Source organism: Cebidichthys violaceus, unplaced genomic scaffold, assembly GCF_023349555.1.
Source record: "Cebidichthys violaceus isolate CVI_PGR_0920_01 unplaced genomic scaffold, fCebVio1.0.p SCAF_5, whole genome shotgun sequence".
Lineage (NCBI taxonomy): Eukaryota > Metazoa > Chordata > Actinopteri > Perciformes > Stichaeidae > Cebidichthys > Cebidichthys violaceus.
In genome coordinates this window covers 11,655,021-11,674,294 of record NW_027176705.1, presented here as the reverse complement: position 1 = coordinate 11,674,294, position 19,274 = coordinate 11,655,021, and the positions used below count along the sequence as shown (strand labels likewise).

Here is a 19,274-nt window from a genome sequence, read left to right as displayed (position 1 = left end):
CAGAGCATCCCTTTTAAGATGATACACTAGGAATAAAGAACAAACACCACTTGGAGTTAAATCATACTATTAATTATTTCTACTTCAACAAATAAGGTGTTGCTTTATATTTTGATATATTGTCTGTATGGATCATCCATACTTAACTGTTTTACATTGTTCTGTAAGAGTGATAGGTCATTCCTTAATAATCAAATCTGTTACACAAACTGAACGGTCATACATGTTTTATTATCTTGAACTGAGGTGGTGTACAGTATTGCCAAAATCACTCTTATCCAGCAGCAAGCAATCAGAAAACACAATCTGTATTTGGTGCAAATTATGAAGAAGTATCGTCTCTAAGGAACACTTGGGACACACAACACCGCATAATAGAAAAAGTTGTATTCCACATCTGGATTTTGTAGAAAGTAAAACTACAATATGGCAGAGCTGTTATCTCGCTGGATGCAAATTAAGCCTCGTTCAGTAAACAGTGGCCAATAGGTAAACAGCAGATTGCTATGGCCACAGTCTGCCAGCTAGAAGAAACCACAACATTACATGGAAAAAGCCACCTGGATAGCACAGCAATTACACCAAACTGGTCATTTGTGGGGGAAATATGCCATGCTGCATTTTTCTTCAAATTAGGACCAAGTAATGCACATATGGTGCCAAATACAATGTGAACTGAATGCAAATTCAAGAGGTTTTAATATCATCACTTTTTAACTAACAGACAATCAGACAAATAAAAATCTTAAAATTAAATTAACTAATTTACCAAATCCAGCTCAAAAAATACTAGGATTAAAAGCCTGCAATCAACAAAAGTGTTTAAAAATCACTGTCAACTCATGTATAAACATACACATGTTGTGTACGAATAATAGACTCGATTTGAAATGCCAATAATACTATTAAACGTAGCAAAGCGAATGTATTATTTCAGAGCTCCAACATACTGTAAGTAACCTAAAACTCCTGTGTAAGCATCTGCAGGAGTTTGGGCTGTAATGACGAAACATTTGTTGAATGGAGAGATGTTCCACACTTTATTTAAAGAACCTAGCACCTTTATTTATTTTGACATCAAAGTCAGCGGAGAGCAGCTGCAGTGTGGCCAAAAGTGTCTGTAGACCTGTACCAGATGTCTTTTTAGGCAGAGGACGCGTTTTCTACAGTTGAGAAAACTCTAAAGTTGTGAAAGCAACCAGAATCAACATGAAGAGAGTAGCAGAAGTGTTGGCAAGTCTTGACAATGTCAGGACTCTGAGCAGTCTGGCTCCATGAGGGTGTTTCTGATTGAAAGTGGCAGGTTGAGATAATGGAAATAAAATACATTTCTACAGAGAGCTGACCAGACCCTTGTAGATTATGTTTACATAATCAAAAGGTCTTGAATTAAATGGTTCTGGTTAAGACATCAAGATGCTGCATACTGGTTAAAACTGCTATAGTGCCTCGTTTGCTCTTTTAGGCTCTTAAATGCCATCATAGAAAATCTTTAAAATGTCTCATTTTCTAAAATCTCTGATACAGCCCAGTGACACGTTTCACCATAAGTCACACATGTAAACTCTCTTTTTTAAGATGTTTTGGAGTTTCTTGATAGTCAAACTCAAAATGATCAAATTTAAATGACTTTTTTTGTTTTTACACCTTATCCCCTTCAACAGCTGCACTGTACACATCTAACGTGTAGAGCCAGCAGCATTGTTATCCTTGTTAGAGTTTCTGTACTTTGAACAGAAAGTAAAGAAAGCTCACCAAAATTATATTTTTGTATAATGGTATTACCAAACATTTTTGATAATTTCTAATGTAATCAAACACTCCTTGAAAATGTAACTGCACATTTTAAGATGCACATCCTTGGTGGGTCATTTTACTATTGTAATTCCGTTATGTAATCCAAAGGATTACTGGTATTATCAAACACTGGGATCATTCAGCAGGGATTCCTTTTTGTGCTGCTCTTATTCCTCCAAACCCCTAAAGTCATGCTGGTTTATGAGGCCTAATGCTCAGGAGGAACTCCTCCTCTGCACGCTGGCGTGGAGGTGCTGCAAAAGTCTGGTTGTGGAGGTTCAAGTTCTGACAGCACAGTTACGGCAGGTTCTGCTGGCCGTGTGCAGCTTCTTGGTGGCCCGGTGGCAGATCCTGGTGTGTCTGGGGGAGCCCTTGCTGGGCCAGGTCTTGATGTTGTTCATGGTGTTCCTGAGGTGTATGTTGTTGAATTATGGGTGCAGGGTCATGCCCCTGCGGTTGGGTCTCTTGTTCAGGATGCAACTGGTTGTCAACTGCGTGCATCACTGGGATAGCATTTCCTTCAACTGTAAAAAAAAGAGTTTTACATTTTCAGAGGTCAACCAGCCAAATTAAACAATCAAACAAACTAAATGGTGTGATGGAAACTCACCGTGAACCTCTGGAGGAGGTTCTACGTTCTGTGTTTTCAGCCTTTCCATATGCTCAACTGCCTGTAACGAGTTTCATATGAGGTTATCTCCACAGTACTGTGTTAAATCAGGGTAATTCCATAGTTTTTGTAATATTTAACATAGCTAAAGGGAAATAAGTCAGTAAATGTTGTCACACTGAGAATCCACCTACATATGTTTTGTCTTGTTCAGGTGAAACCTCTACAGAACTATATTATAAATGAGTGTACCACTCCTCACCTGTTGCAGCTCTATTTTCTGTGCATTAAGCTGCTCCTGCTGTCTCTCCAGCTCGTCTCTCTGATTCTGGAGGTCTACAGCTTTCTGGTTGAGGTCCTCTTCCTGCTGCACAAGATGCTCCTCAAACTCTCTCATCTCCTCGTCTGTGTAAGCCTGGTTCTGCTCCAGGGTCTGAGGAGCACAGAGTCGACACAATTTATTTCAGTCCTGCTTCTTTCAACAAAATGGTTTTAAGATTACATTACTGCTGATATGATGAATGTATTGTGTCTCACCTCCCAGCTGTCTGGTTCCAAGAATTCCTTTTTCTTTGTAGCGACCAGAAACTCCTCTAAAGAGACCAGTCTGTCTTTGTTAGAATCCACCTATGAGGAAGACGGCAGCAAAGAGCTTTATGCAAAGAAATGAATCACTGCTGTAATTTATTGACAGAGTTAACGCAATAGATAACGGATGAGAGGCTCTATTTAAACACGTATGCAAAAGACTGTTTCGTGAAACTGTAACTGTACCTCATTCATAACATGCTCTCTCATACGTAGCCTCTCTTCCTCCATCTCCACCATATCATCCTCTTCATTGGTCGGGTCATAGATTTTTTCGAGCTAAAACCACAGAGACCAACAGTCAGTGCAAAGACCATTCACTGAAACATTTCACATTCTTTGATGCCATGGCTTTACCTCTTTGGTGAACAATGCCTCCAGTTCCTGTTCATCAAAATAGCCATCTCCATTGGTATCTTCATTATTAAGAAAGAAAGAACAAATACCATTTAATACAATACAGATTATGCAGCTCTGAACGAATGGAAATCCTCCTTCCAGTCCAGTTAAGGTCTTACCATGCAGGTTGAAAAAGGTCTTAGGGTCAAAATCTTCAGGGTCCAAGCCATCCGCTTCCTCCCACACCTCCTTCAGTTGAGTCTGGCTACCCTGCAACATGGAGGCAAAATCACATTTTAAATACAACTGGATAAATATCAACGCATTTCAACATTCTGGTAGATGGCTCACGAATCAACGCTGGACATACACTCCATAGAAATCCCAAACCCACCATGTACAGTTTGCAGAAACCGAACTCTTAAAATATGGACTTAAAATTGCAAAACGAAAAGTGACAAAGTTACTCTTCATTGGCTGAAACAAAACACACCGTGTCTGTGTGTGTCAGGCTGTCACCTGTTAGCGGCTGCACCTGAATCAGACTTACTGGGTGGTTGACTTTAGGGTGGTCAGCGTGCTTCTTCTTCATCTCCTCATAGTGCTCCTCCTCTTTTTGTCTTTCGTCTTCGTCCAGTGTTTTCAGGTGTTCCCGTCTGTCGTGCTCTTTCGTCATTTCATACTTCTTGAACTCCTCGTGTCTCTCTTTGTCATAGTTTTCCAGATCTTTAGTGGCCTTAATACGTAGAGGGGAAAATTACAACGGTTGGAAATCTGCCTTGATTCAAATGAATCAGTTAATACAGTGAAAAGTCCTACTTAATATTTATGTGGCATTTCCATTTATTTACGCTGTTAGCCCATCTGGAAACTGAACAGCGTATTTATTAAACTGCATGTTACTAAAAACCTGTACTAATAATGAAAAGCAGTTGCAGATGGTAGATCAGCTTCCCCTAATGCCACTGCTGTTCTCTGCCCCTCCTACTGCCCGCCTTTCTTTCCTGGAAGTTGAAAATGTTAAGCTGTCTACAATCCACAGGGTCATTCTTTTTGCCGGTACTGGTGGCTTATAAAGAAAGTGGCTGTGTGCGGTCCTGCTTCAACGTCTCTACTGCAGCACTCTACTGGGCCAAGACACAACCTTTCTTTAAAGTGTGTACTTTTCATCTGCCCAATTACGTCCCTTAAAAAGGTCAATGGCAGTTAAAAGAAGTGAAATTGTGTGAACATTTTTTTTTGTGGCATGAAGTAGTGATGACATTTACCGATTTAATGAGCCGATCCAGGTCATCCACTTCAAATGTGTGCGGGTTCATGTGGTTCAAGTACTCAAACTGCTTCAGCAGAGCCTGGTGGTCAACCGCTATATCTGTTCAGGGAGTAATCAATGACATTAATCAAAACATATACAGATACATATCGTTGGATTATCCTTATCATTTATTTACCTCTAATGTACTATTTAAAATTGTAGCTTTAAATAGAAAAGAAAAGAAAATATGAATTTTGTTGCACAACATACCATTCCCTCCTTCAAGGTCTTGCTTGGCCTTAATCAGAGTTCGGAGTCGGCTTACCTCCTGCCTCTTCAACTCATCCAGTTTGGTTCTGACATGGTGGCTGACAAAGTCCAGCTCTTTGGCCAGCTTACCTTGCTACATTATACATGAATGAGTTTTAACTAGTGTTATTTCACACACAAAGTTATAGCAATACATGTAATAAATATATAAATCCAACATTTCACTACAATTACTCTAAACTTGAAATGAATGGTGCATTGGACCAAAAATCACATTCCTGGGCAAGTAAAAGCCAGAGTCAGAGTAATGATTAACTAATAGTTCACAGAGGGCTGGTGGAAACGTCCTGCCATGCTGATAAAAATATACAAGAGAAAAGTAGGATACCTTGATGTCTTCCATGTCTGTATTGTGGAGCTTTTCTCTGAAATGCTGATCTTTCTCTAGAAAATCGATGACTTCCCTGAGGTAGCGGTCGTAGTGCAGTCCTGTGTCCTATAAAATGGAACAAATCAAATGTCACTGAAATGTACTACATTGCACAGTTTCTGGTGCCTGACAGTGCTCACAGAGACCGGTTGGATGTTTCCCTATCATGCCCGCGTTGTGTTTCCTGTGTTGCAGGTGGTGATTGGAGGCTCGTCAGCCGGATGAGCAGCACGTGTGGCTGGGGGCCTTACAAATACCCTGTTCAGCTAGCAGTGAGGGGGTTGGAGGGAAGATCGCTGTTGACGGGCTCACGGCCGTTGGTGCTGTCGTGGCGTAATCTGCTGGGAAACATTGTGCTACCTGTGCTTGGCGAGGCAAATAAATTGTTTCTTTTTGGCCGCTAGCTCGTTGTCTCCCCGTTTTTGTTTCAGTCTATGAGCCAGGCTGTGACATATGGGGGCTCGTCCACTTCTAGTTGACCCGGTGTCTGCATTGTGGTAAAATCAGTAGCAGTTGTAACATGGTAGGCTGGGCGCCATGTGTTGATCTGATGCGCAATCTGCTTGATGGGGAGATATTTGAGTCTGGTAAGTAGGCTAATTTGGTTTTGTGTTTGTGTCGCCGAGCTGTTATGCTGGTGATTTTGGTCAGAGTCTGGGGCGTCCTTTTTACACACTGAGTAAGTTACTGTTATTCTGTCCCTGTTAGGCTGAAGAGCAGACTCCCTTTGGAGATCGTTGGGGGGGTTCTGATAGTGTGGGGTGAAAGTGGTTAGAGCAGTTGTCTCGGGGGCTCGTCCGAGGCTGCAGGTTGGCGGCCAGTTTATGGTTGTTTTACCGGGCCTGCAGGTTTTTAGTGCATAAATACCCACCACGAGTAGCACCCTGAAGACTAGGGGGGAGATTAGTTAGTCTCTGGTTAGGCAGTAGGAGGGACGGGATTACGGTGAAGCTTGGCTGTGTATAGCCTGTTTGATTGCTGGCTGGTGCATCGGTTTCTAGTGAAGCTCGGGTGAGTAACGTTCCAGAGTTAACGTTTGAGCAGCGCAAAGAGTTACTCTTGTTGCAAGTCGAAATTAAAAGACTTGAACTGGAGGAGCGCCGGTTGAGCTTGAGTGATGTTGGTGGCGTGAGGCAGGTCGCTGCCGGTTCTGCTGGGCCATCACGTGCTTTTGATGTTGCTGTGAGTTTGAGGTTGGTTCCTCCAGTTTGTGAACAAGACCCGGATACTTTTTTTTTCGCTTTTTGATTATGTAGCTGAGAGTAGAGGTTGGTCAGATGTTGACCGCACGTTACTCTTACAATGCGTTCTCACCTCGCTCAGTGTGGCTGAAAGTAAGATGTATGTGTCTGTCAAGGCTGCCGTCCTAAGAGCCTATGAGTTGGTGCCTGAGGCACATCGCCAGAGGTTTAGGACTTGGGAGAGGTCTGGAAGACACACGCATGGAGTTTGCCAGGGAGTTAACAACCCACTTCAGTCGTTGGTGTACTTCACTGGGGGTTCATTCTTATGATGCTTTGTGTGATCTGATAGTTCTGGAGCAGTTTAAAGATTCTGTGCCCAGTCACATTGCTACGTATATAAGTGAATGTAAGGTGAAGACAGCGGCAGAAGCAGCCACTCTGTCAGACGAGTATCTGTTGACGCACCGTGGTGACCGTGAGTCCAGGCCTTGGGATGATGGTCTGTACAGAGGAAGTGGCGGTAATTTTCGATCAGCCGGAAAACGATGGGAGGAGGGAGCCGGTCCTGGCCGTGTTAAACCGAAATGGGCTGCATGGAGTAAGCAGCCGGTTGAGGCGAGTGACCTATGTCATTATTGTAAGGGCAGGGGTCATTAGAAGGCTGAATGCCCTGTCAAGTCCAGTGCCAACAGTAGGGTCAGAAGTGAGCAAACCTGTCGCACTGGCTGCTACTGTTCGAAAAATCACTCCTGTTATTTCTCCCTGTCAGTTCTCCCGGTGAGCAGGTGGAACCTGGAGTGGATTGCAGTCAGATCTTTCAGCGTTTGTGTCTGACGGCCATGTGTCCCTGGCGGGGAGCGCTGTCAGGGTACCGGTGAGAATACTGAGAGATACGGGGGCCTTGGATTTGTTCATTGTGAGTTCTGTGTTGCCTTTCTCACAGGGTACTGATACAGGGGATTGCATTCTGATGCAAGGGATGGGTTTACATGTGTTACCGGTTCCAGCGCATAAATTGGAGCTTAACTGTGGTTTGGTTCAGGGTGAGGTTGCTATGGGCGTGCGTCGTGCATTACCAATTAGAGGACTGCACGTCATTCTAGGGAACGACCTGGCTGGCTGTGACATGAGGAAATGGATTTGTGCGAACAGGCGTTTTGAGTAGAGTGCCTGATTGAGGTAATTTAATTGCAGCACAACGAGACATAAGGCCATCTCTCATTTAAATGGGTCTGGGTGCAGTTATCAAGCTCTCTCGTGTTTATTGTCAATGAAGCAGTTGATAACGGCGACATAACAGCATGGCATCACAGCTCATGCTGTAATTACTTCTATATAAAATGATATAAGGCCTATTCCAAGTTATTAAAGCCTACATACATTCTTGAATCTTCATAATAATATGAAACAGAAAAAAAGAAAAAAAATCTCAATATAAAGTATACATTGCTAAATATGTACAATTATATTGTAGTGCTACCAACTATGGTTGTAACACATAATAACAGGGATTATGGTGTGTGGTGTACACATCTTGTGTCTTCTTACCACACTAGCTGGGGGCTCTTCTGCTTTTTTCTCTGGCTCGTGGACTTTTGTCTTATCCATACTGATGGGTACTGCCTCCAAGCAAAGCAGCTGGACCAGCAGCAGGAGCCAGCCGGTGTGAAGGGCCCGGCTCCAACACATCTGGAAATGACAACAATTAAGGTGAGAAGCAGATCAGCTATATACATCACACTATTATTTAAACTATACTGTATGTGAGGACAAACAGTCAGTGTGTCCCTGGATATACACGGGTCGTTGTGTAGCCAGCGTCCTCATCTACCCTTTAAAAAAAGCTCCTGTAGCCTGCTTATGTTGCACATTTCTGGGTTGCTACTAATACTCAGCGGAAGCTATTGGTGTTAGCTTTAGCACTGCCACTGACAGATTTGGCTAATGATATTCAAGCATCTAAGCTACTCATGTATGTTTTCAGTCTGAACAACGCAGCTGCTGTTCATGTCACTATACGTAATGTTAAAAGCTTCACTAAATACCGCCATAAGATATGCGTCACCTCTATACTCACTTTGTTATGAATCCTGGACCTCATCTGCTCTGCTTTCCTCCCGTTGCTTCCTCTCAGCTGGGAGTTCTGTCGGCAGCTAGCTAGCTCGCTCACTAGTCAGCACGTTAGGTTGGTTGCGTGGTAGCATTAACTGCAGTGGTCAGTTCAAGCTTTCCGTCAAACAGACTAGCAAGTTAGGTTGCAATGAATCTTACGTGGCGAGCATTGACGTATGACGAGAGAGCAGGTGGGCGGGTACTTTGGGTTTCTGATCGATCACGGCAATTTGAGAGAATGAAGTCAGGAACGAAACACACATGACTCAAGGAAGATGAAGCAGTGATGCTGGATGAGGCATTGTGGCAGTTTTTTCTATTTTTCATCACATTTTTCTAATGAATAGTGATTTATTTACCGATTTTTAACCTAAGTACAGTGAAGACTAATATGTAGCTACATCTATCTTGTTTTTTATTTGTGAAAAAAATAATTGCTAATAAATTGACTTAACTAAAGTAGGTAGAGCATACAATACGTCCACTATTATTGTACTGCACAGGTGGTGGGAAAGGTTGTTCAAATAATTTACTGAAGTTAAAATAATAATAATCAGTGTATAAATACTCTATTATAATGTAAGTATAAGCCTTACTTTCAAAATGTTACTTCAGAAGAAGCACATAAGTAATACCAGAAAAAAATCTTGACTTATTAAAAGTAAAAGTGTGCTCTTTTATTGGCTATTAGTATTATTGTACATAATAATAGAAGATTGGTACTGATGCGTTGATGTGTTTGCCGTATTTAGATGTTGCAGCTAGTAAAGGTGGAGCTAATTGTAGCTAGATGTTATTTATTTAATCAATAACCAGGCACTGTATTTTATAAGTATATAATCAAATTTCATGCATGAATGTAAAATATGAATCTTCAGAGTAGCTTGTAGCTGTCAGATAAATGTAGTTAAGTAGAAGTACAAAGATGCAGAAAACAAAATGGAAATAACTTTTAGGACATAGTGTTTTAAATAAGGGCTATTCAAGCGTTTGTACCAGGAAGTTTAATTACTTGAAAAACATATCCACTGATTAACCATAGACTGTATATAAGATGTCTATTTCCCAATGTAAGATTATGGGAGAAAAAGTATTTATGTGCGGGCATCATGTGACACATCTGGAAGTTGTAATTCCACGGTTTGGCCACCACCTGCAATTTGCTTTAAAACCTGGTCCCCTTCCTGAGTGAAATTGGATGCAATGCCATTCTACAACGTCCTTCTTCTTCAAGTTAGTTAAGTTTCCATCAATGAAAATGGCATCCCAAAATATATGTGCAAAGTATTTTATGGGCAAGGATTTGTTCAGTGTTTTACAGTCGTTTGGCTGACTCCGATATTCAGTATTCAGCTGGAGAGAGGCCGCTCAAGGTTGCAGCTGCAGCGGGAAAAACATTGAGACTAGCAAGGGGATTTTGATACAGCAAGGGGAAACAGTAGAGCCGGCATATTTTCAAATTTTTACTCGGTAAATTAAGGATTTATTTAGACCAAACCGGAGTTGCTGATTGTTGGAGCAGTGGGAAGACTAGCCAAGACTAGTTTGGTCAGTTTTATTTTGTTTCTGTCCAGTTTGAATGAAGTTGAATTAATTTTCTCTTCAAGAGTCATTTATCAAATCATTTTGACATTTGTAGACATAACTTTTACTGCAATCAACATTTATGACACAACAGAGACGGAAAGTTGTTTAACGTCACTGCTTGTAACGGTGCAGCCACGATGTAAATGATCACTTGAAATGGAAGTGTGCTGTGTGTCAGGAGGTTGGGAGAACTGTCTACTTTTCACTGAGCTGGCTCATCCCGAGCTCCTCCTGTCCACATGTCGACGTATCCTTGGCCAAATTGCCGCTGCGGTCAGACCACCGTGGCTTGCTGCCATCACTGTGTTAATCAGCTAAACTGTAAAGCGCTTGGATAATAAAGGCGCTATGTCAGTGCAGCTATTTATCATTTATAATGGCATTGATTGGATTTGATCACTTTAACATTGATGTTATGTGCAGAATCATATACTCTACGTTAAATACCATATTACACACAGAAGTATAATCCCCGTCCCTCCTACAGAGGGTGCTATTGTTCTATATTGTCTGAGTTCCATTAGTCCAGTATGTTTATAGCCATGTAGAATTGGAAGACCATGATAGCTTAACTGGTCAATGTGCTGGGAGCTACAGGAATTAACGAGTGCATGATTAAAATTAACTAGAAGCTATGGTCCTTGGTAGCTTTGCAACGGCAGTAGCTGTTCTATTTATTTAGTTTTATTATAAGCACTAAAAATAACATATTCAAAAAAGATTTAAAGTGTGTTCAAATTAGATTTTATAATAACCTTTCCCTCTTCTTTCAACAGCCTCTTGGACCCGCGTGGATAGAAGGCATACATTTGTTGCCCAGGTGCTTTGTACTGGAACTTTATCTGCTAGAATTAATCCCCCAAAAGACTATTTATGAGTCTTGTGATGTACCACAGGACAATAAATGTAATTTGTATCTGAATTGCTTGGCTTATGAGTAAATACAACCTATATCCCTGCCCTGTAGATGTCAGTGTAATAGCTCAATGAGCTGGACGGCAATTAATCATTGTCATGGGATCATAACTAACATAGAAAGTGAAAGAAAGCTAGAGCAGATGGTATAGATCAGCACTTCTTTTTAATCCACAACTGTACAATGATTAAATGTGCCGCATAATGAAGAGGAGACCTCTGTCTAAATATGACCCTACACGATGTGCAGTTAATAATTCAGGCACTTTGAGTCACCTGCACACACTCATTTATATCCCCTATCCTGCTGAGATTAAGGGATCATTTGAAAAAAATGCATGTGTCAAAAAGAGATGTTATTGATTTCCTATGTGGGCATCTGCCAGATAGATTAGGACTCTCACTACTCTGAGCTGGAGAGCTGAAAGTCAGAAAAGAACAAGAGAATCTTTATTACATTTTCTGCTCAGCACCTTTAGTAAGCTGTGATTCAGCGGGAGGAGGCTCTCTGAGGAGAAGACAATAACATTGAGTCACCTTGCTGCATTGTGAGCCTCTGGTAGCCGAGAAACGGGAATCAGCAGCAGCAGCAGAGACCCTGCTGCAGAGCTGCACTGGACTGCGCATCAACTATGTGTGCATTTATGTATGAATTAGTATGTATACGTGTGTGTGTTTGTGTGAGTGTGTAGTGGGGATGATGATAAATCATAGCAAGGTCAAATACCAGCAATTGAGTGGGGATAGCGGATGATTACACTGCAGTATGGATGATGATCCATTGCTTCATTTAGCAGACTGGTTGAAGAATACACAAAAAGTTACATCAGAACAGCATTAATCAATAATACAGTTGTATTATTAATTAATGCAGCCAGTATTAATGCTTGTTGCAGATCTCTCACTGATTGACCTTCCAATTCAGAACACTTATTGGCAAAAATGCATCATGGTTTCTTCTTCAGATCTGTTTCAATTGGGTGGTGCTGTTCTCATTTTGCGACCAATGTAGTACAGAATTTTTATGACTAACACATTTAGATGTTTCCCTTTTAAGGTTAAAACCTAGTGAGAACAGAACACAGTACACATGAGTGTGAAATTAAAGGGAAAACTACTGGAGGGTGCTGTCTAATACGTGTCCCCGTTTACAATTGGGATTCGATCCAGTGATTGTAAAGGCCAAAGTATATGATTCATATCATCAAGCCATTCAGTGCCGACTGGTGGCTCGGATGGAAGTATGTGCATTTGTTATGCTTCTACACGTTTCCATTTAATTGGCCACATACTGCAGATCTAATTTATTTGATAATTAATTTGTTATTATGTGCCCTACGAACAGAGACCACATTTGTAAGGTTAGAACCATATTATAGGAGGGAAAATCATTTCGTTCTTTGACTTCTCTCTCAGGCAGGAAAAAACTAGAAGGTTTACAGTGAATTGGTTTCTACACAGCAGCTGCACGATAATTTTTTGATTTTTTTTTTTGTTGAGAGGAAACGTTTTATCTCTCGCTGTCTTTGAAGAACAGTGCCTTAAACCACTGGAGAATGTTTCAACAAAGCATCCCCAAAAGGGAATCATGGATCAAATATTTATAATGTTGACAGATGCTCTGCTCTCTGATGTGCACCCCATACAGTATTATTTCCTTTCACAAAGGGCACATGAAGATTACTGTCATCTACACCACACAAGCAACACAAGGGGAAGGCACTTTTGCACGTCTTTCTATGATTTTTTTGACAAGTTTATTGGGATACATTTTCCTTTTCCCCAGTTTAAGCACGTGATGTTGCATCATATTAATGATAACACAGTTATATAAGAGAGCGCGATGAAGTGAAACCTTGCTGTTTGGATGTTGATGCTCAGCAAAATAACTCCTGTGCCAACATGACTTTGAACATTGCCTGCCCTCACGCAGCCCAAGTGAAATTTATGGGCAGCATTGGTGAGTTGGGCAGGTCTGTTTGATGCAGCGTCAGCATTATTGTAATGTGTCATGGTCAGGAAGGCTCTCTGTCCTCAAAGCGTGACTGCAGTGAAGGTGGTGTGAAACTTTATCTAAAGCTTCCATGCGTGGACATACATTCATTCAGTCATGCGGGAATTCTCCGCCATGTCTGTGTACACAAACAAACAGAAAAACACACACACACACACACACACACACACACACACACACACACACACACACACACACACACACACACAGTGTCCATCTCTTTCTTGTCTTCATGCAGTACTACAGTAACCATGCACATATAGAGTTTATGTGTATATATATGGTATATATACACATTCTGTTGGAGTGTCTACGTTTAGCCTACTGACTTTTATTAAATCTAACCAGCTAAAGCCTACTTTTTATTGCCTAGTCTCCTCAGACGTGGCTGCCACTTGCCTCTTAATAAGCCTGTGATAACATATGTCTGTAAGGATGCTGGGTTCCTTGCTTATTATTATCTCTCTAAACTACTACAGTATGTGGAGATGAGGGAAATACGGGTAAAACATGTATTTTGAGGTATTCTTGTAATCCTTTAATGTCTCGTAGAGGACTTAGCCTATAGACAGTCCTGTGTGCCAAACAGCATTGTCCTGAAACGTCCCAGTCATAAGTTCCAGCTGTAACCCAGTGCACTTGTAGCACACCCTGGGGGCTACACCCTGCCCTCCTCCGCAGTGGGCTTCCCTTCTTATTTGGAGAGCTTTGTTTTAACTATCTAGCGTTACCAGGCTGCTACTTGTGGGAACTGGTTAAAAAACAGAGTCGTGAAAGGTGGTCTGTGGACGGGTTTGGTATTCTTCCCCTTTAAAAATAACTATGCAGCCCTAGCGGTGGTTTTATCTTGGCTCTCTGGAAAAGTCTGCGGAGAGGGAGAGAGGGAGAGAGGGAGAGGGAGAGGGGGGACAAGCCGAGCCGGAGAGGAGAGATCATGGCGGCACCTCTCGGACGGGACACCCTACCTGACCACTGGTCGTATGGAGTTTGTAGAGACGGCCGGGTCTTCTTTATTAAGTGAGCGGGTTGAACTATTTATCGCTTTGTACTTTACGAGGCATTATTAAAACGTTTAGTTGTCCTATTATCGCTCAGTAACAGGTGTCTCTTTCTTGCAGTGATAAAACTCATAGCACTACTTGGCTACATCCACGCACGGGCGAACCTGTTAACTCGGGGCACATGATACGGTCAGGTACGCGACAAAACTATCTGATTTGTTGGATACCAAGGACATTTTTTCCCCCCTTTTTTTTTTTTTTTTTGCTGCAATGTGTTTTCTGTCTGTGGCGGGTCGTTCAGTGTGTGTTTTTTTGTTCGTGTTATAGATCTGCCAAGAGGATGGGAAGAGGGCTTCACGGACGAAGGAGCCAGCTACTTCATCAAGTGAGCCTTGTTTCGTTGTTTGACCGTGCAGCATTTGATCACCATAAGCTGCTTGTTTCCTTTCAAAGAGCTGTGTGTGTGTGTGTGTGTGTGTGTGTGAGAGAAATGCCTTTCTGTTCCACTCCTTTCCTTCCTGTCACTGTGCAGCTCTGGCACGTTTTGGTAACATGATTGAGTTGAACTTAAAAGGCGGTGCTGTTAACGCAGTATTTTGTGTCTAAAAACACATGCATGCAGCACGCGGGCCACATGACAAATGACACAGAAACACATCGGCATATGGATTAACACACGGGGGTCCCATCGGAGAGGTGAGAGCAATTATCTCTGCCTGCATTGTTAATGGAAAGTGGTAGTGCCTGGACAGGAAGAAGGTTATTAAAATTCTCCTCACATCCTCCACGCAGGACCTCTACTCTCTCCATTAGATAGGTGTACAGCCAGTGTGTGTGTGTGTGTGTGTGTGTGTGTGTGTGTGTGGGATAGAGATACTGTAAGGGTTGCAGGAGAGGGGTGTGACCATGTGGTGACAGAGATGTATGGCATGATTGCATTATTGAAGCAGAGAGGACAGGATTTACAAAGTCACAGGCCGTGTGAAGTTTTTTGTGTGTGTGTGTGTGTGTGTGTGTGTGTGTGTGTGTGTGTGTGTCAGATTTTCACATGTCCTTCACAAATTCAAAATTGCCGGATTCAGGTTTGAAAAAATCATCGAAAGGCTACCACACCATCGCTACCACACCGGCACATCTGTTATGTCAAAATTACATTTGTATTTAATTTCCATCTGCAGTGTTTTACACCGTAAATGTTGTGTAGATCAGATGGTTACAGTGGGAGAAACTAGGACACAAAACCAGCAAATCATGCTGAAACCGATCAGATAAGTCAGGCTAACAACCACAGACAGAAGCCTACTGTAAAACAAAGTGGAGACAAATTCTTCTTCAGAGCGGGATCATTGTGAATCACAATGACTCCTCCCACCGCAGCTTGTTTAAGGTTTTGTAGTTCTACTAGCCGTCGTCCTGTCATGGCCCTTTTAGTTTGCCTCATTTGTTCCAGACAGAGGGGCAGTATGGGAAGGTTTTATGTCCCCATAGCGGCAGTCTTTCTCAGGGTGATAGTTACTAATAACAGGCCGTTGCTCAGCAGGTACCAGTTTGCAGCACTGACATAACATTATGTGTACTTTTTGTCATTTTGGCAATGCCTGCTACAGTGAGTATAAAAACTGTGAAATAAAAGAGATACTATAATAGTTGAGCCAAACAAATGGATGTCGATGCTTTCAATAGCCACTTCCAACTAACATATTTGTTGTTGCTGACACTTATAGGCTATTGTGTGTAGAATAAAGGCTGCTTGTGTTTTTCTCTCGTTTGCTCGCTTTTCGTCTGTAATAAGCGAGAACAATAGACCAGTGAAGTCGTGTGATGTATGATAGCCTAAACGTTATATTCTGTTAAATCAGTTGACTAATTGTTTCCCAGTTGGCTTGGTGGAAGGATCCTGTTTTTTTTGTTTTGGGAGTCAAACAGTGGACAGCAACACACCAAGACTGCTCTCTTGTACTCAGCGTATCTTGAGCACAGTTAATATCGTTCTCTGTTCGCTTGGTGCATGAAAGAAAGTACAATCATTGTGTGTTTGCCAGAGTAGGTAAAACTACTACTATTATTTTCATTTATGATATTTTGCTATTATGAAAAATTGCTTTACAGAGATATCTTGATTCACAATTATCAGCTCATTCACTATCAGGGGTCGGCAACCTTTACTATCCAAAGAGCCATTTTGCCCTATTTTCCACCAAATAAATTTCGTCTGGAGCCGCAAAAGCTATTTGATATCACAGCTTATAAAGTTTTAAATATAGTTATATTATATATACAAAAATTATAGTTAGTTGTATTTATGAAAATAGACAAAATAGACATTTATTGACATTTTATTGCTATTTTACCTGTTATAACAATATCAAACTCTTATGAAGAGAGTTTTTTCGCTCATCTCCAGCGTGATACTTTTCAACAAATGCGGTGTGTTTGTTCTGGAAGTGTCTTTCTACATTACATTTTTTGCACATATCAAGCATACAGGTAAGCCGGCATTGTTTGCAGTTAAAGCAAATTAATATGTCCACGCAGAATTAAACTCTCTATTTTCCTCCGTGACTTTTCTGTTTTTGGATTTATCCATTGATAATTTACCGACGTCCAGCGGCGTTATCAGACCTACGGAGCGGCCGTCGGTTAGCGGCTTTAAGTAACCAATCTATTTCCTGTTTACACCGGCCCCACCCGCGTGCCCAGTGTACGTGAATAGTCACGTGATATTCATTTTCAGGCATTGTAGTCTGGACGGAGATCGTCTCGAAAACGATGCTGAAACGCCGCGTGGACGGAGATCGTTGGTTTGTTTTTTTATTAGTGTGGATGTAGACTCAGGGAGCCGCAACAGAGGGGCTGAAGAGCCGCATGCACTAGATGAATCTTAACAAAAGCTGATGAATACATGAGAATGAACAGTACACATTTGTTTTTTTATATGTATATTATGTGTGTGTATATATATATATATATATATATATATATATATATAATTCTACTATCAAAAATAATACTATAATGTGTATAAATACATAACCTTGTCAAAATGAATACAAATTAGAGTTTGTAAATATTTGACAGTAAATTATAACATATTGATTTTAATTTTTGAAACAGTTTGGCTATGAAGTACCATATCGATGTTTAATGTTCATAAGTATATTGACTTTAAAGAAACAGCTGATGGGTGCAGAGTTTGTTATGAGCGCAACTTTTCCATTACAACTCAATGCGGATTTCTGTTATTGTTTTCTGGTGGAGTACTGTCATTTTCTCATTGTAAAGGAGTTCATCTCTGGTGCTTTATTTACTTTATTGCAGACCTGGATGATAACAGGATTCTGCATTTGTCCGGTGTGTCTACAGGGTAATTACAGGTATTGATGCTTGTGTTAATCTTGTCTTAACCTGGCTAACCTAGCAGCATTCAGCTGTCTATGCTATAAGAGTGGATACACAGGCCTAGTTAATTTGTTACTACTTTGTTCTTAAAACAATTTTTCTCTCTCGGAATATGTTAACAGCTTTGGCTTTGATGAAGATGGCTCGAGCTCAATGGGATTATTCCTGACATCACATAAAAAAAAATGGAAAGAGATTGGACAACTTGGACTGTGGCCCTATTTCAGACCATTAAAATCATCACAAGAGTTTTAACTGGCTTCAACACTCAGCATTTTAAAATTCTCATTCATCCTACAGGGACATCCCCCATTAGCATTCAGTTTAGGTGAGTTTGTTTTTTTGCTCCAGGGTGCAAATCATGGTTCTTTATGTCTGATGAAATTTCATCTCAGACTCGTTTAATTTTCTGGTCTTTATAAGAAACTCTCTTGACTTGATTTTTAGCACAAAGCAAGCAGGATCTTTTAATATAAACCACTGCTCTCCATCCCACTTCTCTTCTCTAGCTGAGGCAAACGGCAAAACACTCAAGCAGGACTGAAGTCCACATGGTACGGTCATAGATCTGGTCGTGTGTTGATGGTGGACTTTAGCTAAGACGGAGTACAAAGGAGGGATTGTTCAGACACTGCCGCTGGGGCAAAACTCACATTTATTTACACCTCGCTGTCGACCAGCCTGCAGACCTGAACTCTCTGATTAATGGTTGCTGATGTTATGTTTGTTGTTAAGTGTAAGGGTCTCAACTCCAACTAAGACGGATTTATGATCAAATATTGTTTAGCTTACATTACTTTTAATACACCAACATTAACATATAAATAGATAACATTTTTAAGATTGGAGCAGAAGATGCTCAAAACTAATGGACGAGGTCTGTCGCCATCTGAAACGGATTGAAGTAGAGCGTCTCTGGCTCTCTGTCATACTTCTGGCAAATCTCCAAGGAAGTGACCCAATTTGGAAATCGTCTTCCAACATCATGCCGTTCTCTGAAGATAATATGGCACTGATGAATCAGGTCTGTGTGTTGAGGTACTTATGTGTGATGGAATCAACTTCTGTAAGGAAGTTGACATGCTTATTGTATAATTAAGTACATTACAGCTAAGTAAAGCTTCCTTTTCATGTTTTGATAGTAGAAGGCTTCAGCTGCCATGAACTTTAATACATCTCTCATATGGTTGAAGCTGGGGAAAGTTCAGTTAGATTTACTCTCCACCACATCACTGGCACTCACTGAGTATAAGAGATGTGCAATTCTATAGCTCCCTGAGGGAAAAATGACCCCACTGAGGGACAATGGTGTCCTGTTGAGGACACAGTCCACATTGTTGAGTGGACTTACAATGCTGTGAACGGGAAGTCCAGGAAGAAGTGTGTGATGTAAAACTCACACCAAAAAAAAAAAAGCTTCTGTCTCAACTTCACTTACTCGTCAGGTGTGGTAACCCCATCAATATTTCATAGTGTTTATCTTCCCATTCTCCTGCTGCTTGTTATGTTTTTATGTTGCGCTTGCATTTTTTAACTAGCTATTTCAGGATAGTATGAGTTAATTAGCCATGGGATGGTTTGGGAGTTTTGAAGCAGGGCATTTTAATAGGGGATAAAAAAAGAAGGCTAGTATCCCTACATGCCCTTATCTTTAGGCCCTTTAATGAGGCTTTCTTTTTCTGCGAACACGGCGAATTCATACCTCATCGCTGAGTTCATGGAAGAAAAATTACGCCCATGGTCCTTCAAATGATCTTTGCAGATTGCAGATTA

The 19,274-nt window shown here is 41.2% G+C and overlaps 2 protein-coding genes across 12 annotated transcripts in view; one reads left to right on the top strand and one right to left on the bottom strand.

Annotated features, from left to right (window-relative positions):
- Nucleotides 1–210: 210 nt before the first annotated feature.
- Nucleotides 211–8,660, bottom strand: nucb2a (nucleobindin 2a). The gene is made up of 13 exons (XM_068730170.1): nucleotides 8,551–8,660; nucleotides 8,022–8,162; nucleotides 5,248–5,355; nucleotides 4,860–4,992; nucleotides 4,603–4,706; nucleotides 3,885–4,070; nucleotides 3,514–3,604; nucleotides 3,353–3,411; nucleotides 3,182–3,274; nucleotides 2,945–3,034; nucleotides 2,670–2,840; nucleotides 2,408–2,468; nucleotides 211–2,321 (listed from the first exon to the last, which is right to left on the bottom strand). The coding sequence occupies exons 1-13, from the start codon at nucleotides 8,572–8,574 to the stop codon at nucleotides 2,095–2,097; spliced, it is 1,488 nt and encodes a 495-aa protein (XP_068586271.1). The 5' UTR covers nucleotides 8,575–8,660; the 3' UTR covers nucleotides 211–2,094.
- A 5,356-nt stretch (nucleotides 8,661–14,016) lies between these two features.
- plekha7b (pleckstrin homology domain containing, family A member 7b) overlaps nucleotides 14,017–19,274 on the top strand; it is a 65,715-nt gene continuing 60,457 nt past the window's right edge. For all 11 annotated transcript variants that reach the window (XM_068730450.1, XM_068730452.1, XM_068730451.1 and 8 more), the window contains exons 1-3: nucleotides 14,017–14,118; nucleotides 14,220–14,296; nucleotides 14,430–14,487. In XM_068730450.1, coding sequence (XP_068586551.1) covers nucleotides 14,036–14,118; nucleotides 14,220–14,296; nucleotides 14,430–14,487 — 218 coding nt within the window. In that variant the 5' untranslated portion in view covers nucleotides 14,017–14,035. The remainder of the gene's footprint in view (nucleotides 14,119–14,219; nucleotides 14,297–14,429; nucleotides 14,488–19,274) is intronic.